At 44.7% G+C, this 20,829-nt stretch overlaps 1 protein-coding gene across 4 annotated transcripts in view; it reads left to right on the top strand.

The window, feature by feature from the left end:
* The window catches only part of antxr1 (ANTXR cell adhesion molecule 1), a 164,228-nt gene that overhangs the window by 111,396 nt on the left and 32,003 nt on the right, over positions 1–20,829 (top strand). For all 4 annotated transcript variants that reach the window (XR_004410216.1, XM_033013961.1, XM_033013960.1 and 1 more), the window contains exons 15-16: positions 9,070–9,168; positions 16,261–16,431. Coding sequence is in view for 3 of the 4 variants with exons in the window: in XM_033013961.1 (XP_032869852.1) it covers positions 9,070–9,168; positions 16,261–16,431 (270 nt within the window). In the remaining variant the exon portion in view is untranslated. The remainder of the gene's footprint in view (positions 1–9,069; positions 9,169–16,260; positions 16,432–20,829) is intronic.

Here is a 20,829-nt window from a genome sequence, read left to right on the forward strand (position 1 = left end):
CCTCCGCTCGGTTCGCAACAACCAACCTGATCTCCCGGTGGCTCAGCACTTCAACTCCCCCTCCCATTCCGAATCCGATCTTTCTGTCCTGGGCCTCCTCCATGGCCAGAGTGAGTACCAGCGCAAATTGGAGGAACAGCACCTCATATTTCGCTTGGGTAGTTTACACCCCAGCGGTATGAACATTGACTTCTCCAATTTCAGGCAGTCCTTGCTTTCTCCCTCTTTCCCCTCCCCTTCCCAGCTCTCCCTCCACCCACTCTCTCCGCCTCTTCCTTTCTTCTTCCCGCCCCCCCCCACCCCACATCAGTCTGAAGAAGGGCCTTGACCCGAAACGTCACCTATTCCTTCGCTCCACAGTTGCTGTCTCACCCACTGAGTTTCTCCAGCATTTTTGTCTACCTTCAATTCATGTTTAGTTTATTTTAGACATACAGCACGGAAACAGGCCCTTCGGCCCACCGAATTTGCACCGACCAGTGATCCTCATACATTAACACTATCCTACACACACTAGCGACAGCTTTACACATACACCAAGTCAATTAACCTACATACCTGTACGTCTTTGGAGTGTGGAAGGAAACCAAAGATCTTGGAGAAACCCCATACGGTCAAGGGGCGAGCGTACAAACTCCATGCAGACAGCACCCGTAGTTGGGATCGAACCCGGGTCTCCGGCGCTGCAAGCGCTGAAAGAAGCAACTCTACCGCTGCGGGCTGGAGAGAAAAACTATTTCAAAGGCGATGGGGATAGAAATAGGAATTGAAGTGTCAGCTTCAATTCATTGATCTGTTCGCCTCCTATTTTGTGACATCTGGTTTCAAATTTCATAAGATCATGTTAGTGATGGGAGCAGAATTAGGCCATTTGGCCCATCAAGTCTTCTCAAGTCCATTCAATCATGGCTGATCTATCTCTCCCTCCCAACCCCATTCTCCAGCCTTCTCCCCATAACCTCTGACACCCGTACTAATCAAGAATCTATCTATCTCTGCCTTAAAAATATCCACTGACGTGGCCTCCACAGGTTGGTTTCAATCCTTTTGGTAATGCTTAACAATGTTGTTTAAATGCATGTAGACACAAGGAACCGCAGAGGCTGGTTTATACAAAAAGACACAAAGTGCTGGACTAACTCGGTGGGTCAGCTAGCATCTCTGGAGAAGTGATGTTTTGGGTCGAGGCCCTTCTTTCTGAAAATGAAAATCACCTCTCCATGTTCTATAGAGATGCTGCCTGGCCCGTTGAGTTACTCCAGCACTCTGTGTCCTTTTGTTTAAATTGTTTTTTTAATTCAATTAATGAAAATAAATCATGGTGACATGATTTGCTCATTGCACCATACAAAGTGCCCTTATCCCCCCTCTGTTGGCTTATCAATTATAATGTGAAGAAGTTTCAATTTGAGACTTCATAAACTGAAGCCGATGTTTACTTCGAATGAAACAGCTGTCACGAAAATATTAATTTGCTTCAGAAATGTATGTGCTGGATGCAACATTATCAAGAGTTCAAACTTTCATATTGTCATTCGCAGGAAGTTAAATCATTGAAGGGGAAGGGGAGTTAAAATGTTCATCAACTAGGGGATTACATAGACCTGGGCGGACTGAGTCCGCCCAGGTCTACGTAATCTCCTAGTTGATGAACATTTTAACTCCCCTTCCCCTTCACTGATCTTTCTGTCCTGGGCCTCCTCTACTGTCAGAATAAGGCCAAATGCAAATTGAAAGAACAACATCTCATATTTCACTTGGGCGGCTTACATACAACCCAGTGGCATGAATATTGATTTATTTAACTTCAAGTAACCCTTGCTTTCCCTCTCTCTCTATCTCCCTCCCACCCTAGCTCTCTGACTAGTTTCACTGTCCTCCTGATTAATGTTACTCACTGATTAATGGATGCCTCATGATCATCTTCCCCTCAGCAAACAATGAACCGTTCTACATATCCTTGAACATCGTCTGCTTCGATCTGTTGTTTTCACACCCTGCCCTTCTTTATCTCTAGTTTCCCTCTAGAGTCTCGGTCTGAAGAAGGGTCTTAACCCGAAAGGTCACCCATTCCTTCCCTCCAGAGATGCTACTTGACCCATTGAGTTACTCCAGCATTTTGTATCTATCTTCGGTGTAAACTAGCACCTGCAGTCCCCCCCTGCACAACCTTCCAAGGCAGTGATTTCAGTGTGCACTGAGGAATTTTGCAATTAAACCCTTGCCAAAGGCATTAATCTTCAACTCCCCGGCCCAGTTCTCAAGTGATTTTGAACTAATGCAGGAGGGATTAGGGATAGAATTTCTGGAAATTACAAGGCTGAGCCCTGAGATTCAAATAGAGTTGTTATTTTTTTTGCAGTGATAGGCAGACAATGCATTGAGAATAAGAGGTTTGTTGATACACGACCTCTTGCTGTCTGGTCTTCTCACTGTCTTGAGTCCTACAGGGCTGTAAAAAGATACACACGGCAACCTATGCTCTACTAATTGCAAAAAATATCTTGTTTTTCATGCATGCATTATTTCATTTACTGGTGCCCGAGGGCAAGAGTTGCTGTTACATTATAAGCCCCTGTCCCACTTAGGCAATTTTTTTCGAATACAGGCGACTAGGAAGTTCTCAGAGCATGAGGTTGGTGATCACAGATAATTTAAGCACCATACATCAGGATCATTCTCTGGGCATATCTCTAGAACGGGCTCCAAACCCCCCAAGACCTGACTCAGAGCTGAGGCAAGTTCAAAAGATATTTACAGATGCAAGGAAAAGACAAGTGAGCTGGGTGGGACACTGCATATTAGAGGAAGAAGGGTGATAGGCTGCAGTATCAATAACGGTGGGAATGTCAAAGACTAGAGAGCATAGGATTAAGGTGAGAGGGGAAAGTTTAAAGGAGATGTGCTGGGTATGTTTTTTTAATACAGAGGTTGGTGGGTGCATGAAATACTGTCCCCCAGGGTTGTAGTGGAGGCAGATGGGATAGTGGTCTTTAAAAGGCTTTTGGATGGGCACATGGATATACAGAGAATGGAGAGGTATGGATCTTCTTAGGCCCCCTTCGGTCACGGCTGACCATGGGTGTGTCCAGGGTGCTATTCCCTATATGGAGGACACCTGTGGGTGACTTTGTTTAACATGGGGAGACTGTTCCTGTGCTGTATTGTTCTCCGTTCTAAAGCATTATCAGCCGCTGATTTGTTACCATCTGATGGGAAAGATAAAAAGGACTGATAAAACATGGTAATAATTCTTGAGGTGAACCAATGAGTCATAATAGTTTTTTGTGGACAGATAGACACAAAATGTTGGAGTAGCTCAGCGGGTCAGGCAGCATCTCTGGAGAAAAGAATCCCCTCTCTCCGACTCCAACTTTCATTCATTTGTTCTTTGTATCTTTTCATACCTCTAGTTTCCCTCTGCCCCGTCTGAAGAAGTGCCTCGACCCGAAACGTAATAATAATAATAATGGATGGGATTTATATAGCGCCTTTCTAATACTCAAGGCGCTTTACATCGCATTATTCATTCACTCCTCAGTCACACTCGGTGGTGGTAAGCTACTTCTGTAGCCACAGCTGCCCTGGGGCAGACTGACGGAAGCGTGGCTGCCAATCTGCGCCTACGGCCCCTCCGACCACCACCAATCACTCACACACATTCACACACAGGCAAAGGTGGGTGAAGTGTCTTGCCCAAGGACACAACGACAGTATGCACTCCAAGCGGGATTCGAACCGGCTACCTTCCGGTTGCCATCCGAACACTTAGCCCATTGTGCCATCTGTCGTCCCGACATCACCTATTCCTTTTCTCCACAGATGCTGACAGACTTGCTGAGTTACTCCAGCATTTTGTGTCTTATCTTCGGCGTAAATTAGCATCTGCAGTTCCATCCTGCTCAGAGATTTTGGATATTTTTTGTGAATCATTCAGTGTTTTTGCAAAGTGGAGATTATAATTGATTTTGAATAGGTGGTGTGATGTCAGTTGGCTTTTAATTATTCATAAACTCCTTTGCAGTTAATTGAAATGATTAATTTTTAATTGTGCAGCCACCAATGTGTGGAAACCATAAGGATGAAAAGATTAGAACAAATGTCACAGCTTGTGTCAGCCCTGGGTATCTGAATGACCCGAATGATTAAAATCCAAACATAACATTTTGAACAGAAAAAGAGCTGAATATTAATTTTATTTCACAAAGTCAAAAAGGCCTTTCCACTTAAACAGCACAAATCAATCTTCGTGGATGATGCATGAAAAAGCCAAGAAAATTTAGATTTTTTTAAATTTCTACAATCTTGAAGTAAAAAGACATGTGGGAGTTAATGTAAGAAATACACTATACAAAGGAAGAGGAAATCTCAGTGCAGTCCCATTAAAAAAAGTCTGTTCAAATCATTATAGATCTCTTCAGCATGTTGAATTTCATATTCCCTATTTAAGGATTTTAATAATAAATTAACAATAGTTCATTCCTTGCATAAATCTTGATATTAAAGAATTGAATATGAACAGGATTCATCTGTGAGCACAGCCAGGGTATAATTTAATGGCCATTCTTACCCATTTTCCTGTCTATTGTTGTTTTATCAAGAAACGATCTATGTGAAGCTAAATGTATCGCTTTTTTGAATGGTCCTCTGCTGGTGTCGACAAATCACAGATAAAATGTATGATTATTGGTATCTTGCCATTAATTGTTTCAGTAAGTCTTGTAAACAGAACAGGATAACGTATTTACTTGAAGAGATGTTGACATCTGGGGCAGAGGAGAATAGTTACCTCCTTTTGTACTTCATTGCTGCCACATAGGACCATGTAGCTCCAATGGTTTAGCGTGGGTTTAGTTTATTGTCACGGACAGGTACAGTGAAAAGCTTTTGTTGCGTGATTACATGATTATATTTGAGCCATCCACAGGGTACAGACGCATAATAAAGAGAATAACATGAATAACGTTTAATGCAAGATAAAGCCAGTAAAGTGGGATCAAAGATAGTCCGAGGGTCTTCAATGAGGTAGATAGTAGTTCCAGACTGCTCTCCAGTTGTAGGTAGGGTGGTTCAGATCCCCGATAATGGCTGGGAAGAAACTGCCCCTAAATCTGGAAGTGTGCATTTTCACAATTCTTTAACCGTTGTGGGAGGGGAGAAGAAGGACTGGCCAAGGTGCGACTCGTCCTTGATTATGCTACCACCTCTATGTGCATTGTGCCTTTGACCTGTGAGGTCAAAGAAGACATAGAGGCATGGAAGACATCTTGAGATCATTAACAGTTCAGTGGGGAATTGTGTTCACCCTGTATTGTGCAGGTATCATTGTACAAGCCCAGCTGCTCCATGCTGAGAGAATGGAGCAGCTGAGCTTGTACACTCTGGAGTTTAGAAGGATGAGAGGGTATCTCATTGAAACATATAAGATTGTTAAGGGCTTGGACACGCTAGAGGCAGGAAACATGTTCCCGATGTTGGGAGAGTCCAGAACCAGGGGCCACAATTTAAGAATAAGGAGTAAGCCATTTAGAACGGAGATGAGGAAACACTTTTTCTCGCAGAGAGTGGTGAGTCTGTGGAATTCTCTGCCTCAGAGGGCGGTGGAGGCAGGTTCTCTGGATGCTTTCAAGAAAGAGCTAGATAGGGCTCTTAAAAGTAGCGGAGTCAGGGGATATGGAGAGAAGGCAGAAACGGGGTACTGATTGGGGATGATCAGCCATGATCACATTGAATGGCAGTGCTGGCTCGAAGGGCCGAATGGCCAACTCCTGCACCTATTGTCTATTGTCTACATTATAGTGATGTGAGCAAACATTGGAACCAGAAGCCAAAGGACACTTGCCTCATTTCTGATGAGTCCATCCTACCTCACGAGCTAATACAAGTCACAATAATCACACAGGAGAAAAAGACTGAATATCACAAGATCATCTAAGCTCAATTGAAAACAGCAGACCAACAGATGACAGAAATTATGTCAGTCAATTATTTCCAGATCGCATTGTGTAACTGGATCCTAGTATTGTTTATTATTGTCACATGCACTGAGACACAGTGAAAAGCTTTTGTTTGCATGCTATCCAGTCAAGGAAAAAACCATTGCAGATGAAGAAAATAAATTCCCTATGTTGGGGGAGTCCAGAACCAGGGGTCGCAGTTTAACAATAAGGGGTAGGCCATTTAGGACTGAGATGAGGAAAGACTTTTTCACCGAGAGAGTTGTGAATCTGTGGAGTTCTCCACCACAGAAGGCAGTGGAGACCAATTCACTGGATGTTTTCAAGAGAGAGTTAGATATAGCTCTTAGGGCTAACAGAATCAAGGGATATGGGGAGAAAGCAGGATCGGGGTACCGATTTTGGATGATCAGCCATGATCATATTGAATGGCGATGCTGGCTCGAAGGGCCGAATGGCTCACTCCTGCACCTGTTTTCTATGTTTCTATACATGAATACAACCAAGCCATCTGCAGTGCTCAGATAAAAATTTCCTTTACTCCAGAGACGCTGTCTGGCCTGCTGAGTTACTCCAGCATGTTGTGTTCACCTAAGGAAAGTAGAGTTCATTTCAGTGCTTTGTTTAAGAATATCTGGTAGTTTTATAACTGATGCTAGTTCTTCCTTCCCAAATGTATTTGGTTGTTTAGATATAAATTTCCTTGCTTGCCACAGTGATATTCAAACTTCCAGTCCCGGTTATTTATGTGAGAATGACTATATGTATATGTTCAGTATACATATAAGAAAACAAACAAACAATAATAGTGTATTGTGCAAATATTTCCAGTGGTGGGAGAGTCTAGAACACGAGGGTAGACAAAAGTGCTGGAGAAACTCAGCGGGTGCAGCAGCATCTATGGAGCGAAGGAAATAGGCAACGTTTCGGGCCGAAACCCTTCTTCAGAATGAGAGGGCACAGCCTCAGAATAAACAGGCGAACCTTCAAAATAGAGATGAGGGGGAATTTATTGAGCCAGAGGATGGTGATCGTGGAATTCATTGCTACAGATAGTGGTAGAGGCCATGACACTGGGTATTTTTAAGGCGGAGATTGTTAGGTTCTTGTTTAGGAAGGGCATCAAAGGTTACGGGGAGAAGGCAGGAGAAGGGGAAAAATAGATCAGCCATGATAAAATGGCAGAGTAGATTCGATGGGCTGAATGGCCTAATTCTGGTCTTGCGTCTGATGGTTTCATACCAATAATTTGACCTTGTAGATTGTTCACTGATTTATTTTTTTTGGTTTATAGTTCAGTTTAGAGATATAGTGCAGAAACAGGCCCTTCGGCCCACCGAGTCCGCACCGACCATCAAATCCCCGCACATTAACACTATCCTACACACGCTAGAGACAAATTTTAATTTATGTTTATACCAAGCCAATCGACCCACAAACCTGTGTGTCTTTGGGAGGAAATCGCACGCGGTTATGGGGAGAAAACTCCGTACTGACAGCACCCGTAGTCGGGATCGAACCTGGATCTCTGGCGCTGTGAGCGCTGTAAGGCAGCAACTCTACCTCTGATTCACCGTGCCGACCTCGGCTTTATGCTGCAATCTCCTCAGGGGCAAAATTTGTGCTGCCGTTAGTGCCCTCTATTGGTTAGAGCTTCAAATACTGAGCCAAGGTAAAGAGTGATCAAATGTCTGAAGACTAGGGACATCATTCTTTGTTGATCCCAATTCCTGCAGGAGTATGCTGAAATGTCAATAGACTGGATAACTTCTGCTGAGAGGCATTAAAAGCGCCTGCTTAAATATACTTAGAAAAAGTTGGGAAAGAAACATGAAGTAACGGATTTGTTTTTAAAGTATTCTCTTGCTCAGCAGTGTAAACATAGAGTGGTTGCAAAATCCACTGAGTGTAATAAATATTCTCTGGCTTGCAAGACGCTGGCACCAGTGTTCTTCCTGTTTTGATTCTTTTTCCTTCAAAATAGACACACGCACACACATGCACACGCGCATGCGCACACACACACATACATGCACACACACACACATGCACACGCACGCGCACACACCCACGCGCACACACACATACATGCACACGCACACACATGCACACACACGCAAACGCACACACAAAATATGTGGTTCACAGGTTCCACACATGGGTATTTTATTCCTCGTTTACCGTTATAAGGTCAAAAGTCACATTTGGCAATTGGATCCAACTAGAGATTGGGTCAATGTTGTCATAGGGTCATAAGTGATAGGAGCAGATTTAGGCCATTCGGCCCATCGAGTCTACTCCGCCATTCAATCGTGGCTGATCTATCTCTCCCTCCGAACCCCATTCTCCTGCCTTCTCCCCATAGCCCATGACACCCGTATTAATCAAGAATCTATCCATCTCTGCCTTAAAAATATCCACCGACTTGGCGTCCGCAGCCTTCTGTGGCAAAGAATTCCACAGATTCAGCACCCCCTGACTATAGAAATGTCTCCCCATCTCCTTCCAAAAGGAACGTCCTTTAATTCTGAGGCTGTGATCTCTAGTCCTAGACTCTCCCACATCCTCTCCACATCCACTCGATACTAGCCTTTCGCTATTCGTAACATCACTAATGTTAACCATCTCGGATCAGCTTGGAAAGCTTAGAAAGCCTGTGGCATTTCATCTTGCCTGATTTCGAACATGGATGAAACCAGCTACTTTGATGATGAGACTTCATTGTCACCTGTACCTAGGTAGGTACAGTGACTTTCTGTGTTTTTGCACAAAAGAGTCGCCACAAATACGCTGATAAAGTAATAAAAAGTATTCATCCCGTTTTGAATTCCTCCCCCCCCCCCCCCACCATTCCCCCTTTGTTCTCTCCAACACAGCACTAACACGCCACGTACTGTAGGAAGGAACTACAGATGCTGGTCTACATCGAAGATAGACACAAAATGCTGCAGTAACTCAGCGGGACGAGCATCATCCCTGGAGAAAAGGAATGGGTAACATTTCAAAGAAGGGTCTCGACCCGAAATGTCACCTATTCCTTTTCTCGGGAGATGCTGTAAAACAACGCGTGTCCTTGTCTCCCGCTAACCATCCTCTCTCTCTCGCTTTTCAGGAGGACTTGGATTCAGAAGGATTGCCCAAGAAGAAATGGCCAACTGTTGACGCCTCATACTATGGAGGCCGGGGTGTGGGAGGAATCAAACGAATGGAGGTAAAGAGTTATCCGTGTTCCTTCGTTAAAAACTGTAAGTGGCTGGAAGTAAACTCGTATGTTTTCAACTCAAATTAATCATACTTTCACCTGCATGTTGAAAAGGCTGAACCCTTTAGACTCTCTTTTATCAAGCAAATGCAACATTATACTATGGCCCTACATGGCCTTGGCATTGAATATGACGTTCAATCCTCAATGTCCATATTTCAGTGTATGTGTTTGTGCATTTGAGGAGATCTGTGTACAATTTGTTATTGTGTTCCTTGTCTTGCAGCAGAAACCACACTTGGTCTGTATGTCTAGTTTAGTTTAGTTTAATTTAGAAATACAGCATGGAAACAGGCCCATCAGCCCATTGAGTCCATGCAGACCATCGTTCACCATACACTAGTTATATCCTATACACCAGGGACAATTTATAGAAGACAATTAACCTACAAACCTGCACGTCTTTTGGAGTGTGGCAGGAAACCGGGGCACCTGGAGAAAACCCACGCGGTCACAGGGAGGGCGTACAAACTCTGCACAGACAGCATCGGAGGTCAGGATCGAACCCAGGTCTCTGGCACTGTAAAGGGCATGTCCTACTTACGCGACTTTTTCAGTGACTGTGGCACCCATCATAGGTCGTTACAGGTCGCCAAAAATGTACAACATGTTGAAAATCCAGCGGCGACCAGAACAAGGTACGACTCTTTGGGCGACTACTCATGACCATACAGGCTTCACCCCCGCGACATGTCGCCAGGGTGTCGCCCGTATGGTTGTGAGTAGTTTCCTCAGTCGCCCAAAGAGTCGTAGCGTTTTTCTGGTCGCCGCTGGATTTCTAACATGTTGTACATTTTCGGCGACCTGCAACGATCTATGACGGGTACCAGCAGTCGCCGAAAAAGTTGCGTAAGTGGGACAAGCCCATAAGGCAGCAACTCTACCACTGCACCACTGTGCGGCCCAACAAATGTCACCAGATGTAGAACATTTTGGGACATTCTGAATGATTAAATTGTGTTATCTTCTCAGTGCATTACCCCATAATTAAGGGGTTGGACAGGCTAGATGCAGGAAGATTGCTCCCGATGTTGTGGAAGTCCAGGACAAGGGGTCACAGCTTAAGGATAAGGGGGAAATCCTTTAAAACCGAGATGAGAAGAACTTTTTTCACACAGAGAGTGGTGAATCTCTGGAACTCTCTGCCACAGAGGGTAGTCGAGGCCAGTTCATTGGCTATATTTAAGAGGGAGTTAGATGTGACCCTTGTGGCTAAGGGGATCAGAGGGTATGGAGAGAAGGCAGGTACGGGATACTGAGTTGGATGATCAGCCATGATCAAAATGAATGGCGGTGCAGGCTCGAAGGGCCGAATGGCCTACTCCTGCACCTAATTTCTATGTTTCTATGTTTCTATAATACAGCTTTAAGCCTGAAAAACATATTGAACTGAAAGCCTGCAGATGGTTTTGAAAGGATATACAGTAACATAGTTATAAGCAGAATATATCTCAAGGTTGGCTTCCTGTCAAAAAATGCTTAAAATCTTTTTAAAATATAGTTATATTAAAAATGATCACTGGATCCCCAATTCTTTGAAATTACTACTTTCCTTTGCGACAAACAGATGGGGGAGAACATTGTTCCTTGTTGTATGTGTCTAATGGAGCTGTGGAACCTAATATTTAGTAGTGAGAAATCACCGGAGACAACATGGCTCTGCAGTGGCTGGAATCTTGAGCAAAACACACAGTGCTGAAGTAATTCATCAGTCAGGCAACATCATTGGAAGGAATGGATGGGCGGCGTTTCCGGTCTGAAGAAGGGTCCCAACCTAAAACATCGCCTATCCATTATTTCAACAAATCTTTCCACAGATGCTGCCTGATTCCTCCAGCACCTTGTGTCCTCCACATATTTTACTACATTGCTTGTTTTACACACATTGTGGTAGCACAGTGGCGCAGCGGTAGAGTTGCTGCCCTTCAGCGCCAGAGACCCAGGTTCGATCTTGACCATGGGTGCTGCCTGTACGGAGTTTACACGTTCTCCCTGTGACCGCATGGGTTTTCTCCTGGTGCTCCTATTTCCTCCCACATCCCCAAGATGTGCAGGCTTGCAGGTGGATTGGCTTCTGCAAATTATCTCCAGTGTGCAGAACAGAACTAGTCCACGGGCGATCGTTGGTCGGCATGGACTTTAGTGTGTCACTAAACTAAACATACAACAGAGGATGTATTTCAGTTCCCTTCCCCCTTATGGACCTTGATATGCTTTTCCTTGAACAGAGAGTGAAGGGGCTGAGAGTGGTAAAGCTCCGCTATAGGTTGCCAATAAGCCAAGTTAGTTTTCCGACAGCTTGTAACTGTTGCATTTCTCTGTCGCTGCCTTAAGCTCCCCACCGCATATCAATTCTGCTCCATTACAATGTCAGGCAGAAGAGCCCTGCCACGGACCAGGCTGAGTGTGATAGCCAGGGGGCTGTAAAATGACATTTATTGCGCTAAGAAGCAGTGGATGAAATATTGATGCTTCTCTGAGAAGCGTAATCCAGTGTAGGAGGAGGGACCAGCAGAAAGCTCTCAGAAAGCAATTTAAAACATATACCCCAATCCTTCAAAGTCATGTAATGCAGATGTGGATAAACAGCAGAATCTCACATTGCTGTTCCAGGACAAGGATTTGGCCGGTGGATTATTTTGTAGGACTTTACCCTGATAATATGTCTGTTGGTATCGTTATAGTCAATAACCTCCTTTCCCATCTCATTCCTGCATTTCCATTCACCTTCCCCATTCCTGTATCTGACATTCAACATTTCTTATCCGCCCTCTGTTCAATGGTTCAATGTGCTTTATCTCAATGTGCAAAGTGTAAACGCACAGTGAAACTCTTTTCTTACCAACAGTCCAGTTGAGTATCACCATTTCAGCCCCGATTATACAGAAATAGTCCACTCAGCCCGCATGCAAATTTGGATGGATATAGTACGCTGGCTAAAGAGATTTAACTTCCTCGACTCATAGAAACATAGAAACATAGAAATTAGGTGCAGGAGTAGGCCATTCGGCCCTTCGAGCCTGCACCGCCATTCACTATGATCATGGCTAATCATCCAACTCAGTATCCCGTACCTGCCTTCTCTCCATACCCTCTGATCCCCTTAGCCACAAGGGCCACATCTAACTCCCTCTTAAATATAGCCAATGAACTGGCCTCAACTACCCTCTGTGGCAGAGAGTTCCAGAGATTTACCACTCTCTGTGTGAAAATGTTTTTCTCATCTCGGTTTTAAAGGATTTCCCCCTTATCCTTAAGCTGTGACCCCTTGTCCTGGACTTCCCCAACATCGGGAACAATCTTCCTGCATCTAGCCTGTCCAACCCCTTAAGAATTTTGTACGTTTCTATAAGATCCCCTCTCAATCTCCTAAATTCTAGAGAGTATAAACCAAGTCTATCCAGTCTTTCTTCATAAGACAGTCCTGACATCCCAGGAATCAGTCTGGTGAACCTTCTCTGCACTCCCTCTATGGCAATAATGTCCTTCCTCAGATTTGGAGACCAAAACTGTACGCAATACTCCAGGTGTGGTCTCACCAAGACCCTGTACAACTGCAGTAGAACCTCCCTGCTCCTATACTCAAATCCTTTTGCTATGAAAGCTAACATACCATTCGCTTTCTTCACTGCCTGCTGCACCTACATGCCTACTTTCAATGACTGGTGTACAATGACACCCAGGTCGCGCTGCATCTCCCCTTTTCCTAATCGGCCACCATTTAGATAATAGTCTGCTTTCCTGTTTTTGCCACCAAAATGGATAACCTCACATTTATCCACATTATACAGCATCTGCCAAACATTTGCCCACTCACCCAGCCTATCCAAGTCACCTTGCAGTCTCCTAGCATCCTCCTCACAGCTAACACTGCCCCCCAGCTTAGTGTCATCCGCAAACTTGGAGATATTGCCTTAAATTCCCTCATCCAGATCATTAATATATATTGTAAATAGCTGGGGTCCCAGCACTGAGCCTTGCGGTACCCCACTAGTCACTGCCTGCCATTGTGAAAAGGACCCGCAGCATGGTCAACATGAGGTCGTAGGAATGTCTTCGTAACTCTCCTTCATGCTCGAGAGTGATCTCCGCATACTCGAGGCCTCAGCTAGGCTGCGCCGGTTTTTTCAACATGATAAAAAATGCCCGCGAGTAAAAAAAGGTCGCCATGGAAAAAAATCGATACTTTTTTTACTCGTAGGTTTAGTCGTAGTAGGTCATAGTAGGTCGGCATGTTACTTGTAGGTAGTCGAAGGTAGTCGTAGATGGTCTTCATCATAGTCGAAGGGAGGTCGAAGGAGATCGAAGGAGGTTGTCTTCACTCTCCACTATTCGGTGTCCAATTTTCCCGAAGTTAGTCGCAGATGGTCTTCAACATAGTCGAAGGAGGTCTTCAACATGTCATTTTTTTGAACTCTTCTATACTCGCCAATAAGGTTGCCCAAGTGGGACAGCCCCTTCAGTGCCTGCACTTTCCCAGCACTTTACTTCTAATCCCTTCCAATAATTCTCCAGAGGCAATGATTATCCTGGAGTAACAGGACAGGATGCCCCCAATGTTCTTGGCACAAGAGCTAATCAGAAAAATCCACTAAGTGGGAAGGAACTACAGATGCTGGTTTAAACCAGAGCCAGACACAAATACAGCAGCTGGAGTAACTCTGCGGGACCGGCAGCATCTCTGGGGAGAAGGAATGGGTGATGTTTTGGGTCGAGACCCTTCTTCAGACTAAACTGCACTCACTGCCTCTGTAGCACGTTTCGTAACACTGGAAAATAGTTGGTAATTCAAGTTAACTAGAAATTACCTTCAAGTAACAGGCAGCAATTCCATGAAGGCAGATTGCGTGGAAGTTTCTAAGTTAAACATTTTTGTAACATTTCAGAGAAAGTTTAGTCACATTGTAGAATCCTTAACATGATCCACCCTAAATGCAATGAAGCAGAGAACTATATTCTGCACTCGGTGTTTAAGAAAGAACTGCAAAATTATGGAAAAATCGAAGATAGACAAAAATGCTGGAGAAACTCAGCGGGTGAGGCAGCATCTATGGAGCGAAGGAATAGGGGACGTTTCGGGTCGAGACCCTTCTGAAGTGACCCATATGTTTCAGATCTATATGACTGTTCGTTATGTGACTAGCAGCTATTCTGGCCCTTTATCTACACCACAACATACCTCAGACATGCAGATCAATCCACAGAATCAGCACACCACAAAATAGATAAAAGTCTACAAAAACAGTGGTGAAAGGAAAATAGAGATGAACCTAATTGGCACACACACACCGAACAGTCCCTGATACAAGGTCCTATCGTATCCATGTAACCTTCTCAATGTTTCTTAAACATTGTGATAGTACCTGCCTCAATTACCTCTCCCTGCATCACGTTCCATACACCCACCATCCTTTGTGTAAAACAGTTACCCTTCAGGTTCTTAATAAATCTTCCCCTCACCTTAAAGCTCCAAGTTGGAAACAGCTGGAAACACTCTACAAACCAGGCAGCATCTGTGGAGAGTCAACTGCCCTTTAAACAGTCTGTAGAATTGACTTTAATCAAGTTTTGCAATGGAATGCAATTTACATAATCAGTTCAGTTCCGTTTTATTTGTCATATGTATTTAGCACAGGGTCAACGGTACAATGAAATGTGTTTGACAAGTCAACGGGTCACCTCAGCAATGATATTACAAGATACCAGCGACTAAAATCACAATCCCTGCAGTCTACAATTTATAATATGATCTGCCGGATTTAGAGGGGAAAGGAGTGGGTAAATACCCTTGCCATGTCTTAATTTAACCCCATTAGTTACCTGCACAATTGATTTTCCTTTCGAGTCTGATGAACTTACCAATAGGATCTGATTCACATTTAGTTTTCCAGCAGCCGGCCAGCTTGAGAGTTTAGGTTTGTGGTTTAATGTTGTGCTGTCAACTGATCTTAATCTTGCACTATTGGGAAATAAAATGACTCGCTTTGCCATCTGTTTAAAACAAAAGAATGTACTCCCATTTGTATCTGAGAGTGCAAGGGTACAGAAGTATTCATATAACTGGTTTGAATCGCAGGGGCCTAATTTCATCTATCCATAAAAAAACTGTAATAGCCTTCATGATTAAAAATCAGGAGCGAAACAGGATAGTGGATTTGAGGCTGTGATCTTATTGAATACATGAGGCATGAAGTGACCATATGCTCCCACTTCTTTTAGTTTAGGTTATTTTGTTTAGACATATAACACGGAAATAGGCCCTTCATGGAAACAGGCCCTTCAGCCCATCGAGTCGATGCCGACCAACGATAGCCCGTGCACTAGTTCTATCCTACACGCCAGAGACAATTTACAGAAGTCAATTAACCTGCAAACCTGTACGTCTTTGGAGTGTGGGAGGAAACTGGAGCACCCAGGGAAAACCCACGTGGTCACAGGGAGAACTTACAAACTCTGTACAGACAGCACCCGTAGTTAGGATAGAACCCGTGTCTCTGGCTCAACCACTGCACCACTGTCCTGCCCCATTGTTATTTTATTCTTGATTGATTGAAAGGTACATCATGGACACAGCATATAAACAGGTCCTTCAGCCCACAGAGTCCACTCCGACCATTAATCACCCTTTCATTCTAGTCCAATTTTGCAATCACTCCCTACACACTAGGGGCAATTTACAGAGGTCAAACAACCTACAAACCCACATGTCTTTGGGATGTAGGAGGAAACGGGAGCACCTCGAGGAATCCACGTGGTCACAGAGAGAATGTACAAACTCCCAAAAGAGGTCAGGTTCACACCTGGGTCACTGGCACTGTGAGGCAGCAGCACTACCAGCTGATCCACTGTGCTGCCCTTCTTATCCATGACCCCATTGTATCATTTATCAATGATGGATCTTCCTTTACAGTACCATTCATCTTGTTGCCAAATTACTTTCAGCCAAATCCTTGTACAACTCCCTCCTTCCAATTCCCAAACCATTCTCTAGCGATGTTCCATGGTAGGATTTATTATCATTTCAGGTTTAACATTTTCCAGGTTCGATGGGGCGAGAAGGGATCGACGGAAGAAGGTGCTAAACTGGAAAAGGCCAAAAACGCCAGAGTTAAAATGCCGGATCAGGAATATGACTTCTCCGAGATGGGAATGCACAACAATAACGGGGGTCGCAAGCTGAATTCCCCAAGGAAATGGTACTCGCCTATCAAGGTAACCATCGACACAGGCTCAAAGTCAGGAGTAGACAAAGGTAGACAAAAAATGCTGGAGAAACTCAGTGGGCCTGGCGGCATCTCTGGAAAAAAAGGATAGGTGACGTTTCGGGTCGGTACATTCTTCAGACAAAGAAGGGTCCCGACCCAAAATGTCGCCCTTCCTTTTTCTCCGGAGATGCTGCCTGACCTGCTGAGTTACTCCAGCACTTTGTGTCTATCTTCAATTAGCTGTTAATAAAGTCTTCTTAAAAATATTGGTGAGGAAAAAAAACATGAGGAAGTGATGAGCTTCAAATCTACAGAAAACTCCCCGTGACCGCGTGGGTTTTCCCCGGTTGCTTCAGTTTCCTCTCACACTCCAAAGTAGCTTCAGTAAAAATTGTAAATTGTCCCTAGTGTGGAGGACAGTGCTAGTATTCGGGGATGGCTGGTCGGTGGGCCGAAGGGCCTGTTTCTGCATTATATCCGCAATCCAAAACTAAACCAAACCATCACCTGCACATTCCCCTCCAAGTCAAACACCAACCCATCTTGGAAATGTGTTGCTGTTTCCTTATTGTTGTTGGGTCAAATACCTGGAACTGGTCTCTGAAGCCTTCAGCAAAAGGTCCACAGGCATCTCACCAACACCTTCTCAAAAGCAATTATGGATGTCGTGTAAACACCGGCTCTGCCAAAGATGCACATACCCAGAAAGAAAAATAAATCGAATTGCCCTTTCTACTTTATAGATGGTTCCAATGTTGATGCTTTCTTGTTTAAAACAGTCAGGCCCACCTGTCAGCAGCCATGCTGGTTTCTTCAGTGAAGAGGAAGCACAAGATTTCTTGGTTTCTTGTTTCTTGGTTTCTTGGTCCTCCAAAATTTAAATCTCATTTAAAAATACTGTGACCCCCAATGTTCGGCCAGTTGCGGTACATGCCAAGGATGATATGGATACGATTTACATTTTTGTAAGAGGAAGTTCGACGTCGATCCTTTGTGTCTGAACCTAGGAGATTCTTATTCTTTGTTCATCATCCAGTGATCAAGGCTACAGTGTGTGTGTGCGCGCGTTTGTGTGTGTGTGTGTGCATGTGTGTGTGTGCGCGCGTTTGTGTGTGTGTGTGTGCGCGCGTTTGTGTGTGCGCGCGTTTGTGTGTGTGTGTGTGCGCGCGTTTGTGTGTGTGTGTGCATGTGTGGGTGTGCGCGTGTGTGTGTGTGCACGTGTGCATTTGCGTGTGTTCACAATCATGTGTGTGTGCGAGCTTATGTCTGTGCATCAGTGCGTGTGTATGTACATGCGTGTGTGTGTGTGCGCGCGGGAGTACATGTGCGTGAGCATGAGTGAGTGCATCTTACACGTGTGTGTGTGTGTTTTAGTGTGTGTGTGTGTGCATGACTGCATTTGTGTGCGTCAGTGCAAGTGTGTGTGTGTGCGCACGCATCGGTATGTGTGTGCATCAGTGCACAGGTGCGTGTCTTGTGTTAGATCTCAGACAGGAAGAATGTGGTTTTGAGCAGGATACTGGGAGTCTACTGGCACTTGTAAAATCTCAGTATGAAGAAGGGTCTTGACCCAAAATGTCACCCATCACTTCTCTCCAGAGATGCTGCCTGTTCCGCTGAGTTACTCCAGCATTTTATGTCAGCATTTTATGTCTACTGTTGATTTAAACCAGCATCTGCAGTTCTTTCCTACACACTTGTAAAATTGCTTTGTGTGTGTGTGTCGTTAGATACATAGATACATAGAAAATAGGTGCAGGAGTAGGCCATTCGGCCCTTCGAGCCTGCACCGCCATTCAATATGATCATGGCTGATCATCCAACTCAGTATCCCGTACCTGCCTTCTCTCCATACCCCCTGATCCCTTTAGCCACAAGGGCCACATCTAACTCCCTCTTAAATATAGCCAATGAACTGGCCTCAACTACCCTCTGTGGCAGAGAGTTCCAGAGTTTCACCACTCTCTGTGTGAAAAAGTTTTTCTCATCTCGGTCCTAAAGGATTGCCCCCTTATCCTTAAGCTGTGACCCCTTGTCCTGGACTTCCCCAACATCGGGAACAACCTTCCTGCATCTAGCCTGTCCAACCCCATAAGAATTTTGTACGTTTCTATAAGATCCCCTCTCAATCTCCTAAATTCTAGCGAGTATAAGCTGAGTCTATCCAGTCTTTCTTCATATGAAAGTCCTGACATCCCAGGAATCAGTCTGGTGAACCTTCTCTGCACTCCCTCTATGGCTATAATGTCCTTCCTCAGATTTGGAGACCAAAACTGTACGCAATACTTCAGGTGTGGTCTCACCAAGACCCTGTACAACTGCAGTAGAACCTCCCTGCTCCTATACTCAAATCCTTTTGCTATGAAAGCTAACATACCATTCGCTTTCTTCACTGCCTGCTGCACCTGCATGCCCACTTTCAATGACTGGTGTACCATGACACCCAGGTCTCGCTGCATCTCCCCTTTTCCTAATCGGCCACCATTTAGATAATAGTCTGCTTTCCTGTTTTTGCCACCAAAGTGGATAACCTCACATTTATCCACATTATACTGCATCTGCCAAACATTTGCCCACTCACCCAGCCTATCCAAGTCACCTTGCAGTCTCCTAGCATCCTCCTCACAGCTAACACTGCCCCCCAGCTTAGTGTCATCCGCAAACTTGGAGATGTTGCCTTCAATTCCCTCATCCAGATCATTAATATAAATTGTAAATAGCTGATTAGTTTAGTTTAGAGATACAGTACAGAAACAGACCCTTTAGCCCACCGAGTCCACGCCCGCCAACCCCGCACATTATGTTACGCTACACACACTAGGGACAATTTACATTTATAACAAGCCAATTAACCAACAAACCTGTACATGTTTGGAGTGTGGGAGGAAACCGAAGATCTCGGAGAAAATCCACGCAGGTCACGGGGAGAACGTACAAACTCCGTACAGACAGCATCCGTAGTCAGGATCGAACCCGGGTCTCTGGTGCTGCAAGGCAGCACGCTGTAAGGCAGCACCACACTGTAAGGCTGCGCCACCGTGCCGCCCAGGTTCATCATGTGTGTGTTTGTGTGTGAGAGAGAGAGCGAGGGAGAGGGACAAAGATAACCTAAAGAAGGAAGAGTTGAATGTTAAAATAAATATCTCATCATGTGCAAAGCATAATAGTTGAAAAAATTAATCAATAACAAGTCTTCAAAAATAATATTTCTGGTCCAACCTTTTGATCTTGGAAGACTCCTGCGTGCTAGACACCATGGGACTTTCAAAGCCCTTGGTGGTAATTTTCTAAAGCCACATCACACCAGGCTATCGCCAGAACTAAAGCTGCAATAACTGCGGGGAACTGAGGAATGCCAAGACAACATGTTGTCATCTTCATGTGTCAACCCAGCCCCAGTCTTGGCAATGCTGTGAGTCCCTATAGACTTCTTGGAGATACCTAACAGGAAACACCTCCTTCATCTCAGCATCAGATGCAGTTAATCAAGAGACAAACAGAATTAGTCTCAACGTGACTTTTGGGGAGATAACTGTGAATTTTCTTTTGAATAAGTTCTATTCGTTGTGGGAAAAGCTTGGTCAACGAGATGGTTCTGAAGGAGCATTTGAAAGAAGATGATTGAAATGGAAGGATTTAATGATTTAACTATGGAGACGGGCTGAAAAAACAGGTGCCAAGCATGTGCTGATGAAAATCAATGTGTGGAGGAGTCAGGAGGTAGATATTACAACATGCACATCAGGTAGTCACAGTGAAGTTACATTGAATACAGAACATAGAACAGTACAGCACAGTAACAGGCCCTTCGGCCCACAGTGTTTGTGCCGAACATGATGCCAAATTAAATTGATCTCATCTGACTGTACATGATCTATATCCCCCTTTTCCCTGCACTTCCATGCATGGGCGGAAATCCTGGAGGGGTGACGGGGTACTGTCCCCCCCATGTTTTGAGAGGTGGGGGACAACCCCCCCCATGTTTTGTGAAACATGTTACACCCCGGAATGGCTTTAGCCAGGTCAGGTCATGAATGCCAGAACAGCTCGCCTGCCCCGCGACTGGCTGTAGCACCCAGATTGCCTGCGTGCCCGATGCAGTTATCCAGTCGCGAAACTAATTGAAAACAAATACGCCTGCGGGCCCGATGGTTTCGGGTTCAGGGCCAGATCCGGACCTTGGGCCATAGTTTGCCGATCCCAGTCCTCGATGTTAGGCCTCATTGTGGCCCCCACCCCCATGTCTTAAAAGCAATTTCCACCCATGCTTTCCATGTGCTTATCTAAAAGCCACTTAACGTTTTATTAGCTGATGGTTCCCTACTGGGACCAATTGTAGTGCCCTCACATAGTGGACTGGAATAGTTCTTGTGAGCACTGTGCTATTTTTATCAATATTTATTAC

This window comes from Amblyraja radiata, chromosome 39, assembly GCF_010909765.2.
Source record: "Amblyraja radiata isolate CabotCenter1 chromosome 39, sAmbRad1.1.pri, whole genome shotgun sequence".
NCBI classification, from domain to species: domain Eukaryota; kingdom Metazoa; phylum Chordata; class Chondrichthyes; order Rajiformes; family Rajidae; genus Amblyraja; species Amblyraja radiata.